This window comes from Limulus polyphemus, unplaced genomic scaffold (genome assembly GCF_000517525.1).
Source record: "Limulus polyphemus unplaced genomic scaffold, Limulus_polyphemus-2.1.2 Scaffold259, whole genome shotgun sequence".
Taxonomy (NCBI): domain Eukaryota; kingdom Metazoa; phylum Arthropoda; class Merostomata; order Xiphosura; family Limulidae; genus Limulus; species Limulus polyphemus.
Genome location: NW_013665869.1, coordinates 691,622 through 711,594, shown reverse-complemented (window position 1 = coordinate 711,594; position 19,973 = coordinate 691,622). Strand labels below are relative to the sequence as shown.

Genomic DNA, 19,973 nt, shown 5'->3' with positions numbered 1-19,973 from the left:
TACAAAAAATAACTCAATCCCTATTCTAGGCCCAACAGGCTTGCTAGCATGATCAAGTAATTAAAGCTGCATGATCAATGCAATCATTCATGGTTACCAACTGTCAGCTAACCAAGCTAGGATTAAATTCTGAAAGAGTAGTATAGGGTTGTCAATTTGGCATTCTGCAGTTGTATTGACACAAATGGAAAAGATGGTTCTGTGAAGTTCTCAGATCATAATCTCTCCCTCTTCTACTCTGATGCCATGACACACGTGATGCCCCAAGACATGCTTTTATTGTGGACAGTCTCTCCATCTGTTCCCCTTGTTTGCTTCCTTAATTTTTATACAGAATATATGACAGTCCATTTGGTAGTGATCATTTTGGGCAAGAGCATCAAGAGTCAGTATTATCTGATGATTGTGCCACATTTTGGAAACTGACCAAGGAGCTGTGTCCACTGAAAGACCAAAGATCACTTTGATGACAAATGGAGGTGGCACATGGTCTATGAGATCATCTCAGTCTGCCTGACAATAACTTTCCCAGGTAACAGATACAGGGTAAAAACTAATTTTACAATGACCTCCAGTGGTGTATGAATGGTACAAGAATGGATAGAAAAAGATTGCTCACGAGCACCAATCATCAGTATGAACACATCCACCAAATATGACTTGTTTTTCCTTACCTCTAAAAGCTGTCAAGCTGAGGAGGTACTAGCAGAATGTAATAACAGTTCCTGCAGGGAGTGAGGAGTAGGCTGGTAAAAGCCAATCAGGGCCTTGATGTTGACTAGATTAATATAAAAGCTCAAAAAGTTCCACAATATAAGAGTGACCATTATCATCAAGATGTTTTGGCAAATTTAAGTAACTATTTGTTTTCTTTTTTCTGTATGCCCATCATTCTTTTTGGCCTTGGTGAGTCTGTAAACTTTCATAGAACAAGATCTAGAAGTAGAAGACTATCTCCATCCTCATGCCACAAATCCAAAAATCAATGTAGAGAATGCACAATACTCCCACAGTCAGGGACCAATAGGGCAAAAGTCAAATTTTCAGTGGAGCCAACTGAGATTGAGAATTGATATACCCTTGTTAGAGAACAGAGCCTTAGAACCGAAAAAATCCTTCAGGCAAAGAAGACTTAGACAGCAGTTCAAAGATAGATTTCTGTATCCCAAATAAAATGGTAGAATGTAACATTAAACAACAATATTTTGGGACAACATGGGACCTATTGGTCCATCTCGGCTGTTCCATCCTCAAAACTAAATTAAAATGATTAAAAAATATAAAATAAATTTTTTTAAACCCAAGCCCTTTTCATTCATATACTTATCAAGCGTTTTCTTAAACTCACTTAAATTTACTGCCTCTACAACATCTGAAGGCAACCCAATCCAAAGGCCAACCAGCCTGTTAGAAAAATAAAACTGTCTTAACTGAAGATGACTCACACCTTGCAAAAATTTATATCTGTGTCCCCTAGTCCTACTGTTCTCATTTTTAAATGTTAAATATAAAAAAAGATGATACATCAACACTATCAATTCCCTTTACAATCTTAAACACCTCAATCAGATCCCTACTAACTCTTCTTTTTTTTTTCAAGAAAAAACAATTTGAGAGATTTTCAGCATCTTGTCATATGACAACCCCTCCATCCAAGAAATCATTCTGGTAAACCTTCTCTGAACCCTTTCCAACAATTCAATGTCCTTCCTAAGGTAAGGAGCCCAAGACTGAACACAATATTCCAAATGTGGCTTAACCAGTGACCTATACAATGAAAGTATAACCTCTTTAGACTTTACAACCTAAAATCCCATTTGCCCTACCACTAACAACAGCACACTGTTTGGATGGCTTTAGAGACTGATTGAATATTCACCAAGATCCCTTTCCTTCATAACACTATTAAGATTATTCCCATTCAAATTATACTTATGAGTCAAATTATGATAATTCACATGCATTATCTTGTATTTATTATAATTAAAACCCATTTGCCATTTATTGACCAATTAACTAAATGATCTAAATTGTTTTGTAAGCAGCAGCATCCTCTTCACAGCTAGCAAAACCCAAGACCTTAATATCATCTGTAAATTTAAGTAATTTATTGACTATCCCTTCATCTATGTCATTGATGTAAATCAAAAAGAGCAAAGGTCCTAAGACTGAGTCCTGAAGTACCCCACTTGTGACATCAATCCAGTTTGAAAAAACTCCACTTGTAACAACCCTCTGCTTTCTTCCACATAGCCACTCTTCTATCCAATTTGTTAACTTATCTGTCACATCTATAGAGCTAATTCTTTTTTACAAGCCCTTTATGTGGCACCTTGTCAAATTCTTTCTGAAAATCCAGATACACCAAACCTACACCCTTACCCTCATCTACATAAGCAGAAACCATGTTGACTATCCAATAAAATTCTAAACTTTGTTAAAAGATGCTTTGCAAAGTCATTTAACAGACTTTCCAAAATGTTTCCCACAACTGATGCAAGACTAATGGGTCTATAATTATTGGGACAATTTTTATCACCTCCCTTGAAAAGAAGAGTTACATTAGCTTACTTCCAATCCTCTGGTACCTGCCCACTATTCAAGGACTGACAAAAGTAGCAAGTGGCTCACATATCCATTCATTATCCTTCAAAACTCTTGGGGAAATGTTATCTGGCTCAGGAGCTTTATCATTTTTTAAACTTCCAAATTCTTTCTTAACCAGCTCACAATTAATGCAGTCATCTTGTTTGATCTCATTTCCATTTATCAACTGATTAAGATGTGGAATACTGCTTAAATCTTAATTAGTAAAAACCAAAGAAAAAGTAAAATTTAATAACCCAGCCATCTCATAATCATCATATACTACCCTTCCTTTATCATCCCTCAAGGGTCCTATTCCAACATTTTGTTTCCCCTTAATGTATTTAAAAGAAATCCTAACCGTTAATTTTTACATTTTCAGCCAACTTTTTCTCATACATCCTTTCTGATGTCCTAATTTCCTGCTTCACCAACTTTCTTGATCTTCTATAATCTTCTAAGTCTCCTGTTGTACCAGTCAATTTAAATTTCTTAAATTTATGATGCTTTTCTTTAATTTTATTTCTTAAACACTTTGTTTACCAACCTGGTTTTTTACTTGTAACTACTCTTTTCTTTCTATTAGGAATATGTTTTTATTGAATATTTAAAAATTTTCCACATCTGATCAGTGTCTCCAAATAACTCAGATGCAAAACAGTCACTCAAAGTTCTAGCCTGAGAAGCTGCTAGAGATTACTCGTATATCTATTACAACCAACAGAAAGGTGGGATTTCTAGAGGGCAATTATCATAAATATACTAAGGGTGACAAAGTATGGCAAGGTTAACAAAAACAATAACCAAAACCAGGAATAGAAAACAACCTATTGTATATGTAACAGCCAAGATGACGACTAACTGTTGGATAACCAGGAATAGACAACAACCTATCATATATCTGACAACCAAGAAAATGACTAACTGTTGGATAATCAGGAATAGAAAACAGCCAAGAAGATGACTAACTGTTGGATAACCAGGAATAGACAACAACCTATCATATATCTAACAACCAAGAAAATGACTAACTGTTGGATAACCAGGAATAGAAAACAGCCAAGAAGATGACTAACTGTTGGATAACCAGGAATAGAAAACAACCTATCATATATCTCAAAACCAACAAGATGACTAATTGTTGGATATAAGAAAGCTCCCAAAATGGGGGTTCAATTGTTTTTTTGGGGCTCTCAGATTTGTCCGAACTGATTTACTTGATAACATGAGATTAAAAAGCCAGAGATGTCATTCAGAATAATAACTGAATTGAAAATCTTGGAATTTTCAAATTTGTGGCTCCATATGGATGTCAAAATGCTTTTGATGTAGCTTATTATTCACTGCAGTTTTATTAAATAATCTTTTGGAAATGGGTTTGCTGCAATAATAGCATATAGTAAGTTACATGAAGTTATTCAGATTTCTATCATGATGATAAGGAGACAAGTAGATTCAAAACATCAGGTAAACACAAAATAATGAAACCCTGTAACCCAATCGCTTTTGAAAGGTTGACCTTTCTTCATCAAGGTAATAGGGTTTTGTATTTTTGTCTTTAATGATTTTTATCAATATTCTCTTTATAAAAAGATTAATGACAATAAAATTACAATAAGGTTTGTTTTTTTCTGAATTCTGCACAAAGCTACACAAGGGCTATCTGCGCTAGCCGACCCTAATTTAGCAGTGAAAGACAAGAGGGAAGGGAATTAGTCAATATCACCCTTCGCCAAACCTTGGGCTATTCTTTTACCAACAAATAATTGAATTAATTGTCACATTCTATAGCCTCCATGGCTAAAAGGGCAAGCATGTTCAGTGTTGGGGATTTGAACACTTGATCCTCAGATTGCGAGTTGAGTGCTCTAATCATCAAGACATGCCAGGTCCAACAATAAGGAACACAGTATTTTAGGTTTCTTTTTAGTTTATTTGTAAAATTTGCTGATAAGAATCTTATTATATTAAAAATGGATGAATGCATTAAAAATAAAAATACTGGATAAAATGACACAGGGGCTCTTATAGCCTTATTCTGACATATCACAAGCAAGTCTTGTTTTAAATTGATGGTACTATAGTTCTATTAGTCTTAAGTAAGAAATTTTATTAGTTCAGAACAAATTATATTTAAAAATTAACTGTTTTGAGAAATATTTTATAAATTTTATTTTCAAAGTGAGTTTTAATAAATATATTTGTCTAGTAGTAAACTCATCTTTGAATAAATGTAGTGTTTAAGAACAATATTGTAATACTGGACTTTTAGAAGATTCATAGAGTAATCTAACATGAGATAAAAAAATAAAATATAACCAGAGTCAAAAAAATTATCGAAGAATGAGCTAGCAATTTCTATACAGGGATGGCATGAATGCCCATATTAAAGTAATACAAGTATTTTCCTCTCTACAGGTCATCAAAAGCTAGATTAAAGAGCTGCCTGCTATAGTCACTCTATTTCCAGTTATATGCTGCTTTTCAGCTATCCAGAGCATCCCAAAGTAAAAAAATGGCGAATAGCTAAAACCGAAATTTCTTATTTTCTTTCATCGTCATCTTTCTTAAACAGAACTACTGTCTTCCTAGTGCTAGCAGTAAATATTACTTTATAATCATTTGATAAGGTAGAACAATCTTAACGATCTTTGACTACCCATTTCATTATTATTCTATGCAAAATTAAAAAAAAAAGAAAAAATCATAATTCTAGTGTAAACGATGTTATTGCCCCCTTGAAGTTAGCTTTCTTCAAAAATCTGGTGTTCCTTTAAAAAGCTTAAGTACAGGGTGAAACATGAATTACCAGCCAATAATAAATGAACATTAGATGACTAACATGTAGAATACTCAATGCTTTGTACACTATACAATTGGAATCTTTAGGAAGCCAACCACTATATTACGTATTAAGTGAAGGAGTAAAAAAAAACAACAACACACATACAAGTCATCAAAAGGTAAATATGATGAGCTAACTGGCATAGTTACTCTATCTCTGTTGTATATGCCAGTTTTCTGCTATCCAGAGCATCCCAAAGTTGAAAACAGGCAAACAGCCACAACCAAGATTTCTTATTTTCTTTCATCATCTTTCTTCAACAAGCCTGTTCCCTTGGTTGTGGTTTCACTAGATAGTAGATAGGAACAGTGGGAATCTCGTTAATCCACAATCAACTTCTGACAGGTACTGTTGTCAACGGACAATACATTGGCAATGAAGTACCCAGATTTGAATGATCAAGTAAAGGGTGGGAGGACGATGGGCGGGAAATGAGAATAGGTGGCATGGAAGGCTCTGGTCGAGAAAAACGGGCAACAAAAGTTGAAAGGGTGGACTGTTGTCTGGAAGATGTTACCCAAGGCTCGATGTTGTCAAAGAAAAGGAGCCGCAAGATGCAAATCCCCGAGATAAGTGGAGGGTAAATTAACAAGAGCCAAAATGTAGTCCCTACCGATAAGGTCCCAACAACAAAGAAACCACGTATGTAAAGACAAGTCAAAGAAGAAATATGGGCCAGTGTGGAAGAGAGAAGGTGTAGGGTATCAGCAGAAAATCCCTCGGGATTTCTGTGGAGAGCCTCCAAGAGGAGATGTATAGAAGACAGATACCACAGAAGAGTAGTAATGTTAACATGAATGCGAGAATATTGGGCATGTGTGAGACTAACATTAGATTCGGAAGCTGCTCCCCAAAGAGGTAATAAAGAAGCAAACAACTGGCAATCCAAAAATGAAAAGGCAGTAAGGTGCAATAATAAAATGACATTACTTCTGAAGTGAGTGTACGTGTCTTCTTTCCACGCTGATTTTTCCAAGCCCGTTCCCTTGGCTGTGGTTTCGCTAGATGATGTCACTCCTTACTTCAGGCAATACTTTACATTGACAGTTGTGATCATGGAAAATGTTATCATGCCCTTAAGTATTTTGAGACACTAATGTTTTTCCAGTGAGTCCAGTTTTGCACAATTATCATAGAGCAGACACAACTGGCATTTATGCTATGGGGGTGGAAATGTCATTTTGATAGCTGAATGATCATAGCTACCGCTATGTAAAGGGGTTGTCATTGCTACATGATACATCAATTCTCAATCGTAGCTTATTTTGTGTATTTTTTAATACCGAAAGAAAATATGTGGTTCTTAAGGCCTTTGATATTATTTTTAACACTCAAAAAGATGTAGTTCTTAAAATCATTGAGTGTCTTTAATACTGAAGAAAAGATGCAATTCTTAAGAATTTAACTCTTTTGACATTCAGATCAAATATGATGAAAAATGTGTATCTTCAAGAACATGGAATAAATTAATTCTATCACCATTACAATTTTATAATAACAATAATACATTTAAAACTAACAAAAATAAAAAAACAAAGAAATTAATGTCAACCTTGAATTTGAAATCCCTGAGATATGGTGGTGAATTTTCATATAATCAGATCCAAAATTACAAATATTTAACCTTTGTAGTATGTTTAGCTTCAATTTCCAAGCTAGTTTTCAGAGTTGACCTATTTTTGACTAGGATTGACTGCTATTTTTTGATAATCCAAATCAGTATAAAATTGCAAGGTTTTTACTTGTGATACTGCATTCAACAATGAACAGGGTAAAAGTGCAGCCACTTAAGAAAACAAAAATGTCTGCACAGTCTCAGCACCTAAAACCAACAAAACAGGCTCTTTGTGTTGTAAGAAATGTAGAGAATGACTCGCATCATATGCCACTGTTCAAAACAGATGCAATGTGCCCTAACACCATCAGAAGTTATCCTCATAACATGGGCTACAATGGCAAAGTAGCTAGGATGATGTCACTCCTTACTTCAGGCAATACTTTACATTGACAGTTTTGATCATGGAAAATGTTATCATGCCCTCAAGTGTTTTGAGACACTAATGTTTTTCCAGTGAGTCCAGTTTTACACAATTATCATAGAGCAGACACAACTGGATTTGGGAAGAATCCTCCCCAGAACTTTTGTTGAATTGTCTGCAAACTGCAACAAAAACACTGGCATTTATGCAATGGGGGTGGAAATGTCATTTTGATAGCTGAATGATCACAGCTACTGGTATGTAAAGGGGTTGTCATTGCTACATGATACATCAATTCTCAAATAATGCCTTCTAACTATTTATGTCAATAAATAGCTTATCAGAAAAGGCAGTAAGGTGCAATAATAAAATGACATTACTTCTGAAGTGAGTACCTAATAAAAAAAATCTTAGGTGTGAAAAAAAGGTGCAGTCAAACTGGTAGCTACACTTTTAGCACTGATAAGAATTTTACAGCAAGTATTCATTCATTAGTTAGCCAGGAAACATTCATTCTTCAACTTGGGGCAAGATGGTGGGTAAAACAAAATAAGCAGCCAAGCTAACTAATTTTTTTTCTATTTTTATACGTTTTACTGCCTGGGATAAATCTGTAGCAAAGTACCATAGGAGAAATTTATGGCTTAAACTTTGTGCACAGATATCTGATATCAGTTTTTCTTTTGTACAGTACAATTTTCAACCAATAACCTATTTCAAGTTTCAGTTCTAACAGAATAAATTTCAAGAATTAGTTCAGGCCTTTAATTATCTAACAAATGTTCAGCTTGGCTGGGTTTGGTGATTGTTAACTAATGGGAATATCCATCTCCTAATTAAATCTGATTTACTATATAAACATACAGTTTTATTGCAAAAAGGTCAAACTAGGACAGGGTTTTAGTTAACCCACACTCCCAGGTCCTGCACCCATGAGAAATTGTAGGGACATGAGATTTGACCCTCTGGGTACCAAATACGCACCACAAAATGCCCCATACGTAAGGTTAGCACAAGTACTTTGATTCAAACTTTGTACCATAACAAACTAAACAGCATACAATTTTACACACAGCTGTCCACAATCAACTTCTAACAGGTACTGTTGTCAACGGACAATACATTGGCAATGAATTCAACAAAAAGAAGTACCCAGATTTGAAGGATCAAGTAAAGGGTGGGAGGACGATGGGCGGGAAATGAGAATAGGTGGCATGGAAGGATCTGGTCGAGAAAAACGGGCAACAAAAGTTGAAAGGGTGGACTGTTGTCTGGAAGATGTTACCCATGGCTCGATGTTGTCAGGGATGGTGTCAAAAATATAATGTCAAAGAAAAGGAGCTGCAAGATGCAAATCCCCGAGAAAAGTGGAGGGTAAATTAACAAGAGCCAAAATGTAGTCCCTACTGATAAGGTCCCAACAACAAAGAAACCACGTATGTAACGACAGAGTCAAAGAAGAAATATGGGCCAGAGTGGAAGAGAGAAGGTGTAGGGTATCAGCAGAAAGTCCTCGGGATTTCTGTGGAGAGCCTCCAAGAGGAGATGTATAGAAGACAGATACCAGAGAAGAGTAGTAACGTTAACATGAAGGCGAGAATATTGGGCATGTGTGAGACTAACATTAGATTTGGAAGCTGCTCCCCAAAGAAGTAATAAGGAAGCAAACAACTGGCGATCCAAAAACGGATATTCCACCCGATGGTAAGCAAGGGCGTACTGATAAGAGGCTCTTGGGGACACAGCATACTGATCTCTTCACCTACCTGGGAGAGAAAGTGATTGGCATGGACCCAAATATTAGGAGAGGGAGGAAATACCAAAAATGGTTGAGAAGAATACTCATGCAACAAAGAAGGACACGGGGAATAAGAAATAGGGGAAAGAGAGAAAACATCACAAAATCTGTAAAAGCTGAGGAAGATCTAGATGAATTGTTAGGATGGAACTTGGAAAGAACAGCAAACTCAGAAGGAGAAAAAGACGATCAAAATGGCGTTCAATCTCCTACAGTTGGGTCACCAGCACCCGAGGACTGAGATAGAAGATTGGTCATTGGTGTGATCCCCAAAGTGGTAACACTGACTTCAGAACTCATAACTCACAAAAACTGCACACAATTGTGTAGGGTAGAAAAGCGACGATAATAAACTGGGAGAAATGTGGTAATGTATAACAACAACAAAAAAGAACTACTTCATAAGAAAATCAAAACGTGTCACACATGAAGCACAAAAGAAAACGTACTCAAATGCTGTCAAACGAGAGGTTGGGGTTCAGTAGGGGGAGACACTTGTGTCACGTGAGCATACTATGCTACTAGTGGTTAATAGATGATGCACGATGATGTGCATAAGACACACGTTGGAATGTACTAGTTCCAACAAGGGGGGGAGCACAAGGTTTGTAGGATGAGTAAAGAAAGTGTTTGCATATAGAGGACAGCACTGTACAAGAATAGCTAATATGTGAGAGATGGTAAGTAACATATCGGAAGCAGTTTAATTATCACCAGAAACAGCCAGGCAAATGATTTAAAAGTACACTACTTTTTGGTGTGCTTATACAAGTGACAGACCTTGAAATACATTCGTAATTTTCTTTTTATTGTAAAAATGCATGGTTGTATTTATACGTAATGTTGATTTTACTTTTTTTTTTTTTTTTATTTGTTCAGTAATGCTTTTCTCATTTTTATCTTGTATCTATTAATTTTCTCAGTTGCTTTACTTGTTACTCATTGCTGATTCAGAGAAAAATGATTTCAGATGCACTTAATTTTAATTTTTTCAAGCAACTGTACGTTCCCAATTTTATTTGTTCCAATGCAGTAAGACAGTTTCACACTTTAGTTTTCTTCCATAGATTATTCAAAATAGCAGAAACAAAGCCCTACGAGTGGCTGTTTGTGCTAGTAATTACTAATCGTAATATTCATACATCACCGAAGAAAAAAATAATTAGAAAAATTGAACATTTTTCTAAAAAAGATTTTTCTGGGATTTACTTCATGGGAAAAAGTGTTCAGATTGTGCTAATATAAACTGTAAATATTTTTTACATTAAAAGTGGTACCCTTGAAAAAAAATAAGTTATTTCTAAGAACTCCATTTTTTAGTACTATATTTCCAAATTACACCAATAAAGATATAATCAAACCCTCACGTACAGTTCTAGTGAAGTAGCTTTCTTGTTTTGAGGAGAGTACTTTTATTTAAAATTGTGTTCTGTGATACAGAAATGGTTGTTGCACAAACTGTAGTTATTTTTCTAACTGTCTGAATCTTGAATACCCAAAGTAAGAAATGTTTTAATGGATTTTTGTTTGTGATGCCATTAAATAGATGGTGCCACATTGTATTTATTATTTTGGTCACATATATATATATTTATACACTATATCCATTATAGATAAGATGTGATACAGTTATCCCTTGTCATATGCAGTACAGCCACAGTTCACCCCTCAAAACTAGTTAGAGGCTTGCATTGTGCTGCATGCACTGCACAGCCCACGCTCTCGCCACAGCATCCCATGTGTTCTCAGTGTTCCTGTGCAGACCCTCCCGTGTAACCTCTCCGAGTCCTTTGCCTGCTTCTTCTGACACTGATATCTTTATTACTAATGGTATTCACAGTTTTAGCATTCAAGGCAATTTCTATAACCTATTCCCCATGCATGGCAAAAAATAAGCATATAAGGTTTTATCAAAATCAATTTACAAACAAACTATTATTTCCTAATGAAATTTCTAATCAGCACTGTAATTGCTATTTAGAAAAATGTAGTTACTTATGATAATAAAAAAATAAAAGTTGGCACATAATAAAATATGCATGTTGTGTTAACAACTACTCCAGTTAAAAGTACAACTTCTTTTCTAAATGAGATGTAATTACCTTTGAAAACTAACCATTTAACTCCTTAAACCTGAACAGATGTTACTAGCATTGTGACAAAAATCCAAATTTACTCATTGGATGGTGATAGAATCCAATAACATTTATGTCTCTTTGACTAAAAACTAATACAAACCATGTTATTATCCACCTTTTTTTAAAAAAAGACCACAAATTTTATAAGGTATGGTGATAATTACATCATGAAAATAATTCTGGTAAAACATGCAAAACATTATGGGTTTAAAAAGTTAAGGTAGTTAAGTGAACTAATAAATAGTCAGCATTATTATTTAAGAGACTTGAATTTTATGGTAATAGATTAAAGATTGATACATACCTAAAACGATAATTTTCAATACACAATATTGAAAAAACTATACTGCTAATGGGTATTTGCCAGCCATTTGAAAAGCCATTAAATGTTGACTAATAGCTATCTCTTTTGTATTAAACAGTTGCTAGTGGTTTTCTAAAAGCTTTAAAACATGTTTTGCTATCACACAAAATATTTTCTATAAATGAATGGAAAGCCACAAAAACTGATTTAATATTTAGTAAGAACTACTTTATTTTGAATGCAATTGCATACAAAAATCACATCATTCCAAATCAATTTGTATGTGATAATATTAGCTTACTATGGTTAAGTTTTCAAAATATGAAGAAATTAAATATTACAGGAAGTATTACATTATTGATAATGTTACCATTCATTAATCACGAAAAAAATACAACCCTTTATCTGTTTGACATTTTTTAATATAGATTATATAAACACCACTCATTGTGGAACTACATATTACTTTTCTCCCATGTTCAAGTTCTAAGAGAAGAATTTAAGAGTAAAATAAAATTGAACGAAATTGAAGTAAAAATGAAGTTAGCACAATATGTGCACAATCAGCAGATAGATAGAAGGTAATACAAAGCATGTTCTGACTCTCTCAAATCAAGAAACAGATTGCCTTCCTTGTAAGTTGGAACAAATCTGATCTGAGACCACCAAAACTGCATTCACAACACACGTTCTCTCTGCAGCTGAACAATCATTAAAAAGAGGACACCAAATTGCAAAAATATCTCTGCTTCATGTAACAAACACAATGTATCCCCCAAATGTAAGGACAAGCAATACACAATGAAATTATTCCATGAAACAAGATAAATTCCTTGATCATATTTAGTATGTTTCAAAATTAGTATTTATAACTAGTTAAGAATTTTGTAAAAACAAAATACACCATGGGATCACGCTGATTTTTCAAAGCCAATTCAAAGCCAAAAAAAGCTGACTAGAAACCTGAAGTATAGTTTTGATGAGTAAACTCGAAACACTCAAATACCTAAGGTAAAGCAATTACAAAAACAAAGTCTCACTCAGCAGCTAATATTTATTAACTTGGAAAGATATCACCTGAACATACATTAAGCTACTTACTACTGACTATGCAAACATCCTTCTGGAGGTCCAAGTAATCACATTGGTAATTATTAAATTTGCAAAGGAGTAATTATCCAAATTTCAATACATCCTCGTATTTTTCCCAAGTTTCTATGTGACAGCCATATTCAATGGAGCAATGCATTTTACATGCACTGTATTATTGTGTGAAGGATTTTAACAAGTTTGATACGTTTTGCTTAGACACATTACACTTGGAGCTATTTTGTATGAGGAATGATGACCTATTCATTAAAGATGCATAGCAGCAATTGATGAGGGGTGTTTATAACAGATGATAGAACGTGATTAGTGTGAAAGGTGAGCACACTCCTAATAAACTTTTAAACTCAGTGGCAACCTTTACCTCCAATTCAAGGTGAGCTGTCCCAATATTTTTTTTTTTTTTATACTGTGCAGTGACATACCTCTAATGGCCAAATGATTTACAACAAAAAATACTTCAAAATTTAAATCATGAAGTAGGGCAAAAGCATATACTGTATACCAATATTTTAAATGATTGGATGAATATTTTGGTTTATTTGAAAAAAAATTTAGACAAAAACAAAACATACTAGAATGACAAAAGTTTACCATACCTTGCTGAATCAATGAATTTGTTAAGTTCTGTATCCTTTCTGTATCACAGCTTTCTGAAACTGATACTGACCATCTAATGCCAGGACTGGGACTAGACACCGACTGCTGAGGGTTAACAGAAAAACTTGTTTATTGTCAGGTTACTGTGACTTCTGTTAGAACACTGGATTTACTAAACAAGGCAAGAAATAAATGTATTTTTTCTACTTTTTACTATCATGGCAAAAAATGGAATCTGTATTTGCTCTCTTATATATATAGTTTTGTTAATTTAGATTTGTCAAACAGGATCAAAATTTCTTTGTGTACGCTACATAATAAAACCAGATACTTTAATCATTTTCACTTTGAAAACAGGTATAACAAATAAACTTCTTTTTGGGCTTTGTGTAGCACCGAAATGTTTTGAAATGGTCTTGAAATACAAGACATGAAAATTCTATTCATTAAACTATAATATTCAGGTAGTTTTAGAATAAACTGGATAATGTCAAAGGATCAAAGATTTAGGTTTATCCTATCTTGTGAAACTGAATTTTTAATTGTAGTTTATAAAGAAAAACATTCAGAATTTACAACTTTTGAGTTATTTTTTTTTTAATTGCAAAATGTTAATTTTAAAATCATTTTATGTTTATCCTTACTTGTGAAATTTACTTTATGCTTACCAAACACTGATTAATACGAGCAGCATCACTTTCAGGAGGAGGAGGCAGAACAATCCAGTTGTATTTTCGGAGTTCCACAGGAACTTTCATCCTTTCAAAGTCTTTCCACTGTGACATCAAAAACTCATAGCAAGTTAGACAAGTCACTACAGATCTTCCATTGGCAAGAGTCAAGGCACCAGGAGGCCTTGGGTGATCAATTAAGAAAGGAAAATCTCTTACGAATATAGTACGAACACGCTGACGGTATGTTGTTGTCCCACATATAAAGCACACATAATGGTGGGTGTTATATTTACGATCCCAAGGATGGCCATCTTCAGCATAGGGAGAAGTTTCATATGCAAACCACTGTGCCATCAAAGAATGATAACAAAATGTGCACACTAAACAACTCCCATAATCTGTGAGAGGTTGACTTCCAATAGGAGAGGGGTGTTTAAGTAGAAATGGGAAAAATGGATTTTCATTTCTGTTTGGAATGGCTCCAAGAGGAAAGGTGTGTCCAGGGAGAGATTTTTCACCACACACAAAGCACACTGTAGAAACCATTAATGGCATTATATTCAAGGAAGCACTAAATGGGCAGTCTATCTTAAAGTCCTGACACCTGCTTGGTCTATTGCCATCCTGATCTTCTATGTTTACTTTCAAAGAGTTGATACGAGCTGTAGCAGTGGCAACTAAGTTTGAATCCTGACTACTTCCTGAGACTCTAGAAAATGCTGGCAAGTTTACTTGTGTATTGTGGACTGAATTTGTTAGAAGAGTACTCACAGTAGTCAGCAACGGTTCATGGTTTTTTATGTTTCTTCCAGTATCAATTTGCATATCAGGAGAGGAGATTTGAATGTGCAGTGCAGAATTACTGCTATGAGGCGATAAAGAAATTTCAGGGCAACTCAACTTTCCTGAAATCCCAGTATGATCAAGACTTGCCGATTTTGTAGAGTGTAAAAAATACTGTCTTTGTTGATGTGGGACATTAGCCATTTCAAATGCTTCCCATTGATTTTGTAAAATTCCATGGCAATCCAAACATGTTAAAACTTGTCCATAATAGTCCATTGGTTTGGCATTTGCTGGTTTGGGGAGGTCTCTTAAAAATGGAAAAAACATGGTACCATTCTCAGGTCTGGAAGACACCAAGAACAGCTGATTAATAGCAGTTGGCTTTTTACACAAATAACACCCAAAACTTCCAGATACCATCTCCTGCTGAACAGGATTACAGTTCTGCTGAAGAAATGAAGTTTTGCTAGAATTTTCTCTTGGAAGTCTGTACACTCTTTTCTCTTCTGGTGTACATGATATTTCAAAGTTTTGATACTGCTCCAAGAAAAACTTCTGACAATACGCACAAACCACAACTTTTCCATGGGAAGACATAGGAACTGAACCAGGGTTTGGTTTCAAACGTCTGAGGAATTTAAAATAAGGGCTTTTTTCTGGCTGTGGGTATGCATAAATGTCTCGTTGCAGAGAAAATGGATGTTCTATTCCACAAGTGAAGCAAACAAAGCCAGGTTCTTCATGAAGGATCTTGGAACAATGATTGTTTTTATCTAGTGATGTAAGACGATTTTCCTTGCCTGCTATATAATAGCTGCGTTCTGCATGTGGAATATTCTGCTGTTGATAAGCATCCCATTGACACAGGAGAAATCTATGACAAGATTCGCAAGTTTTCACTCTGCCTGACGAATCCATAGACTTGGCTTTAGAAGGTTTTGGATGAATGGCCAAACTTGGAAAAAATGGACAATTGGCTATGGGTTTGGCATATACATTAACTAAAGTTCCCTTAGGGAAAGTACCTGCACACACATAACAAACCTCCATACTAGCTGAAGGAGATTCAAGAAAGGACGTTCGGTTTGATACACTAAGATCTAAGGCTTCACTATCTTCAAGAGTTGGCTGAGATCTTTCAATATGATTAGAGAAACTGCTACAGTTTGAATCTCTAGACTCAATCCTCTCCATTTGATCAGGCTGCGAGACTTCATCAACCATGCTGCAAAATCTATAAGGAATTTGACGAGCTGATTCAGAAGAACCAGACTGAGGTATACCTAACACTTGGGAGGCATATTCTGACTGTACTCCAAACTCAATTCCAGCAAAAGGACCATTGTCACAACGTTTCAACCAATAAAGTCTTCTGTCATGAGAAGTTCGACTTTTTTCATACGATTCCCACTGCTGAGTTAGGAAAGAATAGCAAACCATACAAGCCATAGCTATTCCATTAGATGAAATTGGACTTGCACCTTGAGGACATTGATGGTGTTCCAAAAATGGAAAAAATGGTCCACCATCCCAAGGTTTTGAGTATAATGGATATAGCCTTATGCCTTCATTTCCACATACAAAACACACAGGAACAGCTGATGAAGTACTGGATGGCAGTTCTTGTTTCATACGTATGGGTCGATAAGATTTTAGAGACATTTTAAAGTTGTTTTAGGTCAGCTTCGTTTAAACTTCATTAGACTTGCTCTTTATCAGACCTATATAAAAATTACATGTTCGTAAATGCTTTGTGGTCTGACAAAAAGTACATCGATGCTAAGACTCTGAAAATAGGGTGGTAATATACTCTTTTGATGCTTAAAACAAAGATGAATGGATGTGGACTAGTACTCAAGTATGTCTTCATCTTTTCTGTCCAATACTTTTACAGCACAGATAGTCTAAATAAAAGCAGAGAGAGGGCAAAATGTTTAAAATATCATAATTTAAATTCAGAATATATTTGTTTGGAAGACCAACAAATTTTTCAAATTCTAAAACCATAATTTATGTCTACTAGTTATCTTTAATACCATATAATTAAAACACTAGTGCAAAAATCAAAACTAGTCTCTTACACTCTCATCAACAATTTCAAAATCTTTTACAATTACTGTTAATGTTTTGTATTAATAAACATGCTTTTATATGTTGACACAAAAATTACCATCATTTTTACAATAAACTAATTCTTACAAGCTAATGTTTTTTTTTGTTTTATTTATTTGCATAATTTAGTTGAAATGCCTTCCAACCATACAAGGAATACCTGTGAAAGGTAATTCGACTCTTAATTTGCAATTTATATTCACGTAATTTTGAATTTTTTCATACTTAACAAATTTTAATAAGAAAGATTAATGATGCTTTGTAAATTAGACATGCTTGGAGATATACTGATGTTCTTTTACCTAATTATAAAGGATTTATCGACACTGTAAAACACATTTGTCCAAAAGAAATCCCTCTAAGAAAAGATCTTTCATTAAAAACAAAGCATATTACAGGGAATAACTTCCCCAGTATCATACTGCACTGTGTGATCAAACTTGGTCCCCATCAGCAGAACCTGAGTACCACAAACAGTGATGCAGTTTCTTAAAAGTGAACACAGCACTTTATATATGAAAGTACTTTTAAAAATTTTAAATTTCCTTTTCTGTTATGTTTTTTGTAATTAACAATGATCAAATGGTTTTTGTTTTGAGTATAGGTTTTTTTGCTAGACAAATGATGGCACTGATGTTCTAGCTAAGAGCAACCAGGATCAGAAATTTTAACTTATCTGTAGACACATTTTGGATAGAAAAATAGGGTGACAATCTGAATTGGTAGAACTTGTTAAATTTCCCAATCTCAGAAAACCAATTGCTAAGAAATTTAAAATAACACCACCCAGACCCCTTTATTCACAACAACAATCTTTGGTACTTTTTCTGTTATACCCCCAACAAATTTCATTAAATTTTACATTATACCACACAATTTTAATAAGTGTAAAAATATGTAAATATATTAATTATTTATATATAAATATATGCATTTTACTTATATAATAAATGTCCATAATAAATTTCTAAAAATATATTCATAAGCATTGTATTCATACTGTAAAAACTTACCATTTGTGGGAGTATAATGGAAAAGTACCCCATCTTCCGACTTTTAAGTATGCTTACAATCACAACCCTAGACTTTTTACTTTTTCATCCGATATAAAACATTATTCACCAAAGAATAAAATATCAGTTAAAACAATCTCTGTTTCACATGTATTTACATAGGTTAATACACTGAACAAAAGAAAGGTTAAGAAAAACAATACTCTGCACTTTTCTACACACCCATTTCTTTATGGACTATACATTACATGGAGGCTTTACAATCAGGCTGGTTTACAAACAAAAACTTTCAAACAATGTCACTTTATTTAACCTTTGGTTGGAATACTTTTCTTTTGGTTTAGAAAGTGATTTAGTTCAAAATTTATAGAGCAATAGCAAAAGTCTTTAAACTTCTGACTAAAGTGAATGATAAATTTAGGCAATGAACCTCAATAATTTGTTTGTCTCGCAATGGTGACAAAACATTATGTATCAATCATGTACTAGCCATAAGGTCACTCAATCTAATAAAAATTGGAAAAAGATTGATTTTTTTTTTTGCATGGCACATTTATTGGTAACTTTAACAATTTCAAATTTAATGAAGTTTCAAAGTACATTCTCTGTAGTCATTACGATTTTCAAGGATATACTGTCAACAATACTACACAATGACATCAACTTTACTGTACATAATCAGAATCGAGCCAATTGGGAGCTATAATAATCAGCAATCACCAATTTCCAATTGTGACATGATTGGTAAAACAGTAAAAGTTAAGATGAAAGAATGCCTATTCTTATTTATAATTATTACATAATAATCACACACTTGTTTCAACTTTCAAAGTGGTGAAAACTGATGACTTACGAGTTTCAAGGTATTTATCAGAGTATATCACAACATTAATGACAGTTTCTTCTTTTTTTTTACACTCCCATCACAGTCACAAACATCAACACATATGTATACACATTAAACAAATCGAAAACTAAGTGTATCACTATGAAATGAGGGCAAGGCATAATCATTACAGGGGTCATTGGCAGCATTACTCATTTTATCACTAATAATTTAAGTGTATGGATTAGACATCCCATTGTATGTTTACTGGATATTTTTTTTATTACTTAGAAACTGGTTATATTTACTTATTCCTATTTATTATTTTACAGTTCTGTTACTCATTACATCTTTGCTGTACCATTCAGCAACCCAACTCTATCACCAAACATAAACATGTAGCAATTTATCTAATATGTCAAGCTACATCACCAGAGTCATTTAAGAGTCTTTCAATAGCCATAATACTTTGTTAGGGAGAATTAAACTAAGTTTTGCATATACTAATGCCAAGTTCTTTGAGGAACATAAAATCTATAATAGTGCATGAAGCAAACTACTGGCATTTATGTTTTTTTCTATGTAAGTTACACTAATTTTCTTTCTTTAATGTTACTTTCATTTTAAATTCTTAATCTATGTAAGGAACTTGCTACTATTTTCACTTGAATGACTGATGTAAGCCAATAAATGTAAGACACATGCATCACATTTTTTAAAGGTCACACCTACGTTAATTAATTTTCAAATTTTAGGCAGTTACATTTTATTTCTTAATAAAATAAAATATAACAACAACAGGAAAAATGTCAGTGTTATCTCCTACATAGTCCCACGTTTTAGTTTTATGAAATCAAAACCACAACATCAGTGTTGATGGCTTCAAAAACACAGATGATTTCAGTTTCATACAACTCTCAATAGATCAGCATTCCCAAGGACAGATTCTGGATTTTTTGAAAGAAAGGGTCCAACAAAGATTTATAACCATAATAATAATAATGCTCCCTCCCAAAAAAATAAATCACATTATTATGCTTATAAATCGTTGTTTCCCAACTTATTAAAATAATCATTGTTGTTTTGAGAATATTGTTATTAATAATAAGGGCTATAGTATGTTAATTTTCATAAACGGATATAATACAACTTTTACCCGTTGTTCTAACAACGTTAAGACGGCTTATCGACTTCTTGAGAAGAAT

At 33.9% G+C, this 19,973-nt stretch overlaps 1 protein-coding gene across 1 annotated transcript in view; it reads right to left on the bottom strand.

The window, feature by feature from the left end:
- Positions 1–19,973, bottom strand: part of LOC106478891 — a 71,460-nt gene that overhangs the window by 50,661 nt on the left and 826 nt on the right. The window contains exons 2-3 of the mRNA XM_022382576.1: positions 14,026–16,721; positions 13,357–13,462 (exon numbers count right to left, since the gene is read on the bottom strand). Of these exons, the coding sequence (XP_022238284.1) occupies positions 13,357–13,462; positions 14,026–16,479 (2,560 nt within the window). The 5' untranslated portion in view covers positions 16,480–16,721. The remainder of the gene's footprint in view (positions 1–13,356; positions 13,463–14,025; positions 16,722–19,973) is intronic.